The 12019-nt window shown below is 40.4% G+C and overlaps 1 protein-coding gene across 1 annotated transcript in view; it reads right to left on the bottom strand.

The window, feature by feature from the left end:
- LOC145400982 (putative neural-cadherin 2) overlaps positions 1–3425 on the bottom strand; it is a 136566-nt gene extending 133141 nt beyond the window's left edge. The window contains exon 1 of the mRNA XM_080273342.1: positions 3368–3425. Within this exon, the coding sequence (XP_080129468.1) occupies positions 3368–3425 (58 nt within the window). The remainder of the gene's footprint in view (positions 1–3367) is intronic.
- Between the last annotated feature and the right edge of the window lie 8594 nt (positions 3426–12019).

The following is a 12019-nucleotide window of genomic DNA, read 5'->3' as shown; positions in this document are numbered from 1 at the left end:
CTATATAACAATCCGAATAGGAGAATCAGAATAAAAGAATCAGAATCAGAATATATTGGTCATCACAGTGTTGATGATAGTGATGATGGAGATAATGAAGGATATTGTGTGGAAGATGATGATGGTTGTGATGTTTTGGTGGTGATAGGTACGGTAACTCTCTCTCTCTCTCTCTCGTGTCAGTGTCCCTGTTTGCGTCTGATCTCCATATCAATTGACCTTTACGCCTTGTCAAACATAAAGACTATTTTCCCTTTATTGATAACGGGAGTGACGTTCATTTAAGTAAAGGAATAAAATATGCGCTGGCCCGGCTATCTCTGGAGGTCGTGAGAGAGAGAGAGAGAGAGAGAGAGTGTGGAGGAATGAAAGAGGAGTGAACAAGGAAGGGAAGGATGGTGGAGGGGAGAGGGAGAAATAATGCAATTTTAAGGCAGAAAAGCGATACCCTTCTGCCAAAGAGAAGATAGATAGATAGCTAGACAGACAAGGAGAGAGAGAGAGAGAGAGAGAGAGAGAAAGAGAGAGAGAGAGAGAGAGGTAGATAGATAGATAGATGGATGGATGGATAAATAAACAGGTAATTAGCTAGGTGGAAAAACAGATGGAAAGACAAGGAGATGCAGATTTGTAGATAGATAGAGGGATGGGTAGATAGATAGGTAGATAGATGAAAAGATGGATAGCGATAGATAAATATATAAAGGAAGAGAGAGAGAGAGGTAACCGAATATAAAGAAAGCGAGAGAGAGGGAGGGAGGGCGGTGGTAACCCAAGTAAGGGAAATATAATAGAGACGAAAAGGGACTGGAAAATAAAAGTAACAAGGGAGAGCAAAATTCGCCAAAATATAAAGGATTTGGCGGAGAGGAAGGGAGAAGAGTTGCCGTTTGAATAAGAGAGAGAGAGAGAGAGAAGGGGACAGGGTGTGTTAAAATATTTATGGTTGCTGAGAAGACAAGGGCTAGGGGAATATATATGTGTGTGTGTGTGTGTGTGTGTGTGTACGAGTATGTAGATTGTTTACAGACACACACACACACACACACACACACACACACACACACACACACACACACACACACACACACACACACACAACCTCAGTTCCTGCCCTGATGAAATGCCATAATTACACGACAGAGAGAAAAGACTCGTAAAATAATTAAATTAGCTGTGTAATTGAGGGAGAGAGAGAGAGAGAGAGAGAGAGAGACTAAGCAATATCCTACACTCCTTCCAAGACTTCCTCATCTACTTAATATATTCTTAACACTATCTTGGCCCAACTAAACCCACACTTATATTCCTCTTCTTATTACGCCTTCTCAGTATAAGTGGACCATGGTTGTCTTGAACTCTTTCTTTAATTTTCTTACACACCATCTCTCTCTTTCTCTCTCTCTTTAATGTATACCTTCATAAACATTCTTCATTCCTCGTCACCTTAATTATCCACATCTCCAGCACACAAACACACACACACACACACACACACACACACACACACACACACACACACACACACACACGACCTTTTTCTCAGTACACAAGCACCACCATCGGAAAAAAAAACTCACGCGCACCCCCATCTCTAAAAACATTCACAGACACCACCTTTGTACCACGGAAAGAATCACAGGAAAAAAAATAATTACAAACACAAGAATCACCTTTGTAGACCAGAAAGAATCACGGGACTAATTAGAAGCAGGTGATTAAGGTAATAATATTTGATGGTAGTTTAGGCAGGATTTCTTCAGTGACCAGAACGAAATTACCTGTGAAAATTTTCCTCTTCCAGCCCTCTGACGTACGTGTGTGTGTGTGTGTGTGTGTGTGTGTGTGTTTGTGTGTGTGTGTGTGTGTGTGTGTGTGTGTGTGTGTGTGTGTGTGTGTGTGTGTGTGTGTGTGTGTGTGTGTGTGTGTGTGTATGTGTGTGTGTTTACTTATTCTTGGTGCTTGCAGTGAGGGTGAAGGTGAGGGTGTGGGTTTAGGTATGGGTGTGGGTGTGGATGTGGGTGAGGGTGTGGTTTCGGGCTTATATATGAGTGTAGGTTTGTTTGAGGGGTCTGGGTGTGGATATGAGTGTGGGTGTGGGGTTAGGTGTGGATGTGGGTGGGGGTGTGGGTGTGGGCAAGTGCGGTTGTGGGTGAGGGTTTGATTTTGGGCGTATATGTGTAGGTTTGTTTGAGGGGTGTGGGTGTGGATGTGGGTGTGGGTGTTTTAGTGTGCTGGTGAGGGTGTGGGTGTGGGTGTTTTAGTGTGCTGGTGAGGGTGTGGGGGTGGATGTGGATTAACTTGCACTAAACCTCTTATTGGTAGTTCAGGAATAACATAATTTTATATAGCAATTACAGAACAAGAGATTAGCAATTTATAAACAATTCGCTGTACACGGCAAGGATCATGCAAGATTTCTTTTAGCAGAGAAGACAAATGTAGCGATTTCTTGTAAGATGTAGTAGGGAACATTAAAATAAGGAGCATAATAAGGCCATAATTGGAAGAAAAATAGGGAGAATTAGAAAAGCATGATAGAGAAGAAAAATAGAAGAAAATAGTGCACATAATAGGAAGAAAAACAGTGGGCATAATTATAGAGAACAGCCTAATTGGGAGAGATAATAGGGAACATAATGGCTGGGATAATAATAGTAAGAATAAAATAGGGCCATAATAGATGCATAAACCATCATAGAAGGAATAATAGGGGAGAAATAGGGCATAAATAGGGCTCTCTTTTATTTTGTTTTTATATTTTCATGGAAGGAACAATTTTTTGGCCCTCTGGCCTTTGATTCCTTCTTCCTTGCATAAATAAAGATAATAAAAGATCACAAAAGGAGACATAACAATAGCGGACATTTTAAGTTCAAACAAAAGGAAGAAAATAACAAATCAAGAAGACAGTAAGGACAAGAACTGAGTTATGAAGATGCAATAAGAACAATAACAGATTCAAGAAAGACAATAAGAACAATAACAGTTTCAAGAAAACATAAGAAGAACAATAACAGATTCAAGGCAGACAATAAGAACAATAACAGATGCAAGAACACGCATAAGAACAATAACAGATGCAAGGAGACGCAATAAGAACAATAACAGATTCAAGAAAGACAATAAGAACAATAACAGATGCAAGGAGACGCAATAAGAACAATAACAGATTCAAGAACACGCATAAGAAGAACAATAACATCTTCAAGGAGACATAATAAGAACAATAACAGATTCAAGACAGACAATAAGAACAATAACAGATGCAAGAACACGCAAGAAGATCAATAACATCTTCAAGGAGACAGAGTAAGAACAATAACAGATTCAAGGAAGGTATTAAGTAAACAATTTTAGTCCTTACCATTGTGCAGATCTTCCTCAAGGGGGATAAGTAGCGGAATCACCACATTGATGGCCATGGCGACGCACGTACACGGTCAGCTTCAAAGTCTATATGGCAACACTTGTCCAACTTCCAGAATTTATGTTGTAACACTGATTCTTTAGTGTTTGTATGGTAACACTTGTCTAGGCATCAGTTTATTGGGTAACACTTTCACCAGTCAAAGGATATGGTAACACTGCTGCACCGTTCACAGTATATATGTCACACTGCTTTACTAGTGTGTTTATATGGCAATACTGCTTCACTGTTCAATCACTTTTATGGTAACACTGCTCCATCAATCACAGTATATAGTAACACTTTTTTATCAGTGTGTTTATATGGTATCACTGCTTCACAAATCAACAATTTTTATGGTAACACTGCAGGATCAATCACAGTCTATGGTAATACTTTTATTTTGATGGTTTCACTGCTTCACTGTTCAGTCATTTTTATGGTAACACTGCTGGATCAGTCACAGTATATGATAACACTTTATCACCAACCACAGTATTCATGGTAACACTGCTGCCACAACCACAATTTAACCCTAGTTCTTTGGCCCGTATTCCCGTCTGACAAGGAGGCTCCCTAGCACCTCTTCTTAAGCGATTTATTTTCCAAACTACCCGTTAATATCCTAATTTTTGCTTATAATATCTTTTTCATGTGGACATCGATTGCACAAATAACACACTGGAATATGTTAAGGGAATCAGGAATAAATCGGTAAGCAAGAGGTGTTATTAAGCTTCCTAACTTCACGAGAATACCGCTCTTTATGGCAACACTGCTTCATCAGTTAATTATACGTTCAGGTGATGCACAGGTGTGTGTGTGTGTGTGTGTGTGTGTGTGTGTGTGTGTGTGTGTGTGAGAGAGAGAGAGAGAGAGAACAGGGGGCTGTGTTAATTGTTCAAGTACTTTCAGCAACAAGAACACCACTCTTGTTCAGAAATGACTTAGTATAACATTATATCAGTTCACAGTAGCACGGTTTCTAGATCTCAAGTTACTTTCATAACATCATATCTTTAAGTACAATATTCACAAACTTTTTTTATTTTAAATTCTTATATAATTTTGCGTGTTTATAAATTTACCTTCACTTATGTGGTTACCGAACACTTACAGAGAGAGAGAGAGAGAGAGAGAGAGAGAGAGAGAGAGAATTTCAAAGTTAATTTTACACCAAAGCAAAATTATTATTGTAAATTTATATAACTTTAGGAAATTATTGTTACATAACTTACAATTACGCGAGCTTGTGTTTTTAAGAGTAGGTTACCATATTCACAAAGATTCGTGAGGTTAAGAGTTTTTATAATATTGCTTCTTTATACTTTTTTCACTCAATATGGCTTTCAAATAGTAGTAGTAGTAGTAGTAGTAGTAGTAGTAATAATACTACTACTACCACTAATAATAATAATAGTAATAATAATATTAATAATAATAATAATAAGAAGAAGAAGAACAATAACAATGATAATAGTAACAAAAATAATAATAATTTTAACAGTGAATATCAGAGCAAAAAATTTGGCCTAACAGGCTAATCACCAATATAATTTTGACTCCCGTGAGAATTCCACTCCAATTAACACTTGTCGAGTTCATTCAGCCGAGAGTGAATCATAGGAGCGTTATTGTCCACAGCTGTACGTAAAAATTGAAGTGTATAATCCTATGAAAAAAAAAAAAAAGCAGTGCCGAGATCGCGCCACCGGGTCACGTGCATTCCCGCGTAATTCAATTTTGCTCTTCACACATGCTGACGGGCGCTGATCAATTAAGGCTGATCTGTTTGGTCATGGGGTGTGTGAATAGCCGCTGATTTGACACAGATCCGCAGCGCCACACACTACACGATGCCAGGACCTCGTGTGTGTAATTTGGTTTGTATGGAGGGGACAGGTATGCGTTAATTAATATAAAACAGCAGATTGATTTGTTTTTACCTGGTGGATCCTGGCCACTCACACACCTTGAATACTAAATCGTGTTTGCTTGAAATTCGATTAATCTTAGTTATTATGAGGTACGCATGTTCTCCTTGGTTGCTAGTCAGGTCAGCCCTCCAGTGTGATTACAGGTGGCCATCAGGTGAGCTAGAAGGATTTATGGATGAATTTATGGATTTTTGTCGGGTTTGAACAAATGCGATCAGTCACTCAGTTAGTCAGTCAGTCGATCAACCAGTCTGTCTATCTGTTTATCTATCTATCTATCTATCTGTGTCTATCTATCTATCTATCTATCTATCCATCTATCAGTCTTTATATGTAACACTACACAAACTTTCGATACATTGAGCTATATTTCCTTACACACACGAAGCACAGCATTACCACAGACAAAAATATGCCGAGAGCTTATATGAGTTGAGAATAAGTGAATCTGTCTTCTGTCTTGGTGCACAGGAGTATATCCAACACAGGTGTAAACTGTTCAGGTGAGGGATGAAGGTATTGCGCAGGTGGGGGACTAAGAATATCCTAAATACAGCTCACAGTGCCCCCCAAATATTAATCTGTTGTGAATATTTGTATGGTCACAGTACTTGCTGTGGATAATACTGACAATATTTCCAACAAGCGATATATGAAAGCAAGGTTAATTTTATGGGGTAGGATGAACGGGCATTTACAGGATTCAACGTCTGTGGTGTTAGAGTGTATCGTGACATTATTATTATTATTATTATTATTATTATTATTATTTTATCAAGAATACAGCACCCCTATGAACAGCTTTCTAAAAACTGTCGCCTATTGCTATTGAAGCCTTTATATGAAGAGGAAAGGCCGAGTGTTCTTGTGGTGCTGTAGTGGTGGAGTCACAGCCGCAGCACAGCATTCCAGTCTGACCCCCTCCACACCTGCAAAAGAAGAGAAAGCCTTAGAATTATACCTATGGACCACACGAAGGCCATGAAACAAGATAATACGTTTTTCAAGCCAGTCTTCCCCTGGCATACAACCCTCAGTAGTCTGTGTTGCATCCACGTCCCTATTTTTACAGCTGAGTGAACAGGGACAGAGGGGGAGGGGGATGGACGTTGCTAAAGAAATACAGCACTTTATAATCTACGTAAAAAACAAACTTACTCGTGAAAAGTGAGTATTTTGTAAGACATTTCAAACGCCCCTTAAAACAGGAATGGAATGAGTCTTTTTATTAATCATCACTGGTAAGGATATCACTACGCCTTCACCAGTGGAGGTCTTCCCTACTTGAATAACATCGTCTGGTGATACCTTGAGAAGAAATGATATACGTGCCATTGTAGTAGAAGTGTTGTTATATTATTGCTGCTTAGGATAAACCACTCGTACGGATGGGATGAGAAACAATCCCCAATAATAACATTGTTGCCTTCTTTTTCCTGCCGCCAAAATATTGTATTTAAAGTAAGACAGTCTCCCTCCCCCCTCCCCCCCTCGTATTTGTTGTTGATATTACCTAACTCCGGTCTGTCTGACCGAACAGACCCGTTGACCTCAAGTAACCAACAGCACAGTACATAAACTGTGTAGGGAACCGGCGTTCCCTTGTGGCAGACAGCACCTCACCATGGTTAAGGAGCAGTGTTCCTCCTCACGGCGAGGTACAGGGGAATATGAGGTGGTTTAGGTGCCGGGTGAACGCGGCAGCTGCTGTCTCTCACCCAGGGTGCACAGCGTCACCAGCTGTAGGCTCCTTGCCAGCGCCACCCTTGTAGCTCGGGATTAAATGCCTGAACAAGATGAGGACAGACCTGTCATATATATATATATATATATATATATATATATATATATATATATATATATATATATATATATGTATAATGTGAACTAGTCTTACAGGCTTCTTAAAAGTGTAGATATTAGTAACAGATGCAGCATTGTGCAAAAATTGATGCTCCAGATAATTAGGCAGAAAGCTGGGTTATTTCAAACGCAGCACACACATCCTGCACACACACACACACACACACACACACACACACACAGCATTACCAGCATAATAAGTCCATGTACTTTTGGCGATTGACTACACTGAATGCAGACACGGCTGGCACGCAGATGAAATGAAACTTTTGTGCTAGCGTTTGCAACACGGGGCTGGGTTAATGAAAAAGGCTGGTTAGGTGTATCAGACCGTATATTCAGAGTGGAAGTGATTATACTCGCGAGTTGTTGAATTATCATCATTATCATTAATAATAATAATAATTATTATTATTATTATTATTCGTACTAGTAGTAGTAGTAGTAGCCCCAGGTTCATCTGAAACTGAACCCAGTGGACTGCAGGCGGGCGTTATCCTCCTCCTGCAGCTTACCATCCTCCATTCAGGGGATAGGGAAGGAGTTGAGGGACGTTTGTATAACCGGGCAGCTCCACCACCCACTTATATCGATGCCACAACGTGAAGGCGCCCCTCTCCAGCAGACACCCCAGCTATACTCCTTTTACGCTTACTTGGCCCACAGTTGCCATCTTAACACTAGAGTATGATGCTAGTCACGAAGAAGTGCTATGGAAAAGATGCAGAGCTGTAGTATAGTCTCTGATACTGAATGATGTGATAACAAGCGCGCGCGCACGCACGCACACACACACACACACACACACACACACACACACACACACACACACACACACACACACACACACACACACACACACACACACACACACACACCACCCGTGATCCAGGTAAAACACAGGCAAACACCAACACTGCCCACAAAACAAACAATAGAGGGAGAGTGGAGTAGTGTGGAGAGGAAGGCACACACATGGAGAGGTGGCTGTGTGGAGGAGGGGGCAGGGAGAGGTGGAGGGATGGAAGAGGAGGTCAGGGAGAAGTGGAGGGGTGGATGCTACAGGTGGATGAGCATGGATGTACTGGTAGTGGTTGATGGGTAAGTCTGGATGTGGTGGTGGTGGTGGTAGGTGGGTGAATGTGGATGTAGTGGTGGTGTTAGGTGGATCAGTATAGATGTAGTTGTGATGTTAGATGGATGAATGTGGATGTAGTTGTTAGGCTCAGTCTGGATGTGGTGGTGGTGGTGGGTGAATGAATGTGGAAGAAGAGGTTGTGTTAGGTGGATGGATGTGGATGTAGTGGTGGTATTAGGTGGATGAATGTGGATGTAGTTGTTAGGTTAAGTGGATGAAGAGCTAAAAATGACGCTCTCCTATAATGCAATATATATTTTTTCTGTTTATAACTCATCAAAAAAATAAATTTATAAAGTTACTTTAATGTGTCCTCTTTGGCGTTATTAATTTTAGAAGAACTCAATTTTGGAAGAAGTTTAATAACTGTGCAAACTAAGCTTATTGGAACTTAAAAAAAAAAAAAAAAACGATTCCAACTTTGATTCTGATTCTGTCCTAACCTTAAATATTCTCGTAAAATCTAAGTGTCCTAAATGACTTATACTGAATTGAAACTTATCTACTTAATCCTGGTTGTTAAGTATTTTGCACTTGTGAGATGGGGATTTCGTACCGTAGATTTTTTTCCTGAAGAAGAAGGGGAATTTATGACTCTCTCTCTCTCTCTCTCTCTCTCTCTTTTCGTAGCTGCAAGGGATGCATTGTATTGACAGGCAGAAAACAAACACAGTAAAGCAAACAGACCAACAGGTAGGCTCTCTCTCTCTCTCTCTCTCTCTCTCATATGATAATCCCGAATAGGACAAGGATAGTCAACTTCTCTCTGACGATATCTAATGTAGGAGAGATTTCGAATTGCAGGATTAGCTACGTCATTCATTTAGTCCATCCTGTAAATTTTAACGCCATTGTCTGAAGATGCACAGGTAAATGAAGACGTAAGCATCTCAGAAAATTGTAGGTAATAATGAGGAAGAAAATGAGAAGAAGTTAAGATTGAGTGTGGTTTTACGTCACGTGATTAATTATACAGAAGTGGTGATGATGATGATGATGATTTTACTCCTCCTCCTTCTCCTCCTCTCCTCCTCCTCCTCCTCCTCCTCTTGCTACTACTACTACTACTACTACTACTGCAGTATTTTTTTTTTTTTTCTGTGCCTCACCTCGTTTAGTTAATGGCATAGCGTCGGCCACCAAGTTTGTTTAGTCCAAAGTTCAGCCCTTATGCAGAAAAATAGGACCGTCCGTGCCCTGAGTGGAGTGCTGAGGAGAGTACTGAGTTGAGAGTGTGTGTCTTAGGAGGGCGTTTGAGATGCACTTTTGTCTTGGGTAGAAATAGTGTTAGTGGACTTGGTAAGCTTTATGCCTCCCCCCACAAATGGTAGGGGAGGCATTAAGTGATTGGTTTGTCCGGCCGTGCTTGCGTGCGTGGGTCCGTGCGTCCTTAACACTCTTGTGGCCGCGATATCTCCTGGACCCATGGACGGATTCCCTCCAAACTTTTGTCAGCGATGCAGTATGAAGGGACGATGAACTGATTAGGTCAGCTAGGTCAAGGGGTCAAAGGTCAAAGTCATATAGGGTCTAGTTTATCCTTGTGAGCGCGATATCTCCTGGACCCCTGGACGGATTTCGACCAAACTTTAGTCAGTGATACGGTATGAAGGGACGATGAAATGATTAGGTCAGCAAGGTCATGGGGGTTGTATGACGAATCCGTGTGCAAGGCTTGGTGGAGGCATACCGAGAGACACTTTGCGTAGATATCTTGGGGATCGAATTCACGGCGTTTCATTCTAATCTTTTTTTTACCTATTTTAGTGTTTGAATATTGGAGAAATTTCGCAGTAACATGGCCATGTGGAAAGGATGGAGGGTGAGAGACTGACGAGGAGAGTGTATGTGAGTGAGGTGGAGGGGGGGAGAGGGACGGAGAGGCCGAGGATGAGATGGAGGGATGGAGTGGAGAGGTATATGAGAGAGGGGGGTGTGAGTTGGGAGGAGAGCAGTGAAATGGCGGGGGACAGGGCGACGTGGAGGCGATTTGTTTGTGGCCACTTCACACGGGGTTAAGGCGTCTGGCAATAGATAGATAGATAGATAGAGATAGATGTTTTGAGTCTGCAACAGGTACAAAAAGTAATCCTGTATTCTTTGTAAGCCATTGTTTTTGTGTCAGAGGAGGATTACTGTATTTTGTAGTGAAGTGAGATGATGCCAAGTCTTTAGCATGAGATAATATGTTTGCACCTTTCCTTTGATTACTTATTTTGTGTGTGTGTGTGTGTGTGTGTGTGTGTGTGTGTTTACTCGTTGTGTATTTCTTGCTATCTAGAGACGGATTTAGTCAGCTTTGGAGATAATGTTAGAAGCGGGAGGGTTAGATTCAGCTTTGTTAACCATCTTAGAACTAAATCGCAGTCTTAAGCTGAATAAAATCGTCTGGAAGGTGCAAGAATGACGTGAGGAAAATGTATAATCGTACTGAAAGGGTTGCAAACAATTAAACATAGGCACTGAGCCGTGAGGAAAATGCAAAATCGGACTGAAGGGGTGTTAGGCTGAGAATATTCACTGGACTGGCATTCATTTTTTCACTACTAGACTTGCATGAAATAAATTGTTGCCTACGAGAAAATCAGGAAAAAACATGAATCGCAGTATCAGTGAAAATCGTAGTGAATTTCCCGAAAGACGTTTTGAATCAAGTTATAGTCAGTCTCTCTCTCTCTCTCTCTCTCTCTCTCTCTCTCTCTCTCTCTCTCTCCTGGCCGCAGCTGTACATAATAATTTCCTTTTTTTGAGTCCTAATGTCTAGAATTTGGAACACGGTCGCAGCCAGATTAATATAACTTTTTCTAACTTTTAAAAATCAAAGTGGAGCGTGGAATGTGTGTGTGTGTGTGTGTGTGTGTGTGTGTGTGTGTGTGTGTGTGTGTGTTTTCTCCTCCGTAATATCCATCAAAATAATTCTAGCTTTTTGGCAGTCCATCTCCCTTTTATTTTTTATCAGTATTTTCATTTCATTTACACCTATATTTTTCGTCTTCATTTTTTCATTTTTCACAGCCTCGCATGGACGCCTTGGCAACACGGTCATGCTATCCTTGTCTTATCCTCCCAGAACGAATATTAAAATCGTATTCCCACTCTGCCTTTCGCCATTACACTTGCCTTTATGAGCTTCTTTATCACTTCCCTTGCCCTGTTCAACGCCACCCTCCCTCATATTTCATTCTTATTTTCACTTAAATTTTACTGAGTGGAGTCTGAAATAACTAAGAGATTTTATTTTTAATGCTTTCTCCATTTTTCTCTTATTCTCCTTTTTACTCAACAGATTTTGCTGTGTGAATTATCTTTTTTCGTCATTTTATTTCTTTTTCTTTTCCACTCAAATTCTGACGTATGGATTCTAAATTATCTAAGATTTTATATTTATTTCAGACCTCATTTTTTTTTTCTTCACTCAGTATATTCTGTTTTGTGGATCATTTATTAACGTGACTTTTATTTCTGTTTTATTTTGGTCTGTTATTTAATTGTTTCATTTATTTTTCTAGTGTCGTAATTTCTCTGCGTCATATCTCGTTCATTTCCTAATTCTCTTTTTCATTTTTCACTTCCCTCCTTCTGTCCACTTCTCAGTTTTGTCTGTTTTCTGTAATTCCCCTTCCGTGGCCATTTTCCTCTCTCCTTCCTGTTATTTATGCCTTTTCTGTCGCG

Source organism: Coenobita brevimanus, chromosome 54 (genome assembly GCF_032717465.1).
Source record: "Coenobita brevimanus isolate Jiangsu-jjx chromosome 54, ASM3271746v2, whole genome shotgun sequence".
NCBI classification, from domain to species: Eukaryota; Metazoa; Arthropoda; class Malacostraca; order Decapoda; family Coenobitidae; genus Coenobita; species Coenobita brevimanus.
This window is presented reverse-complemented; position numbering and strand designations above follow the sequence as displayed.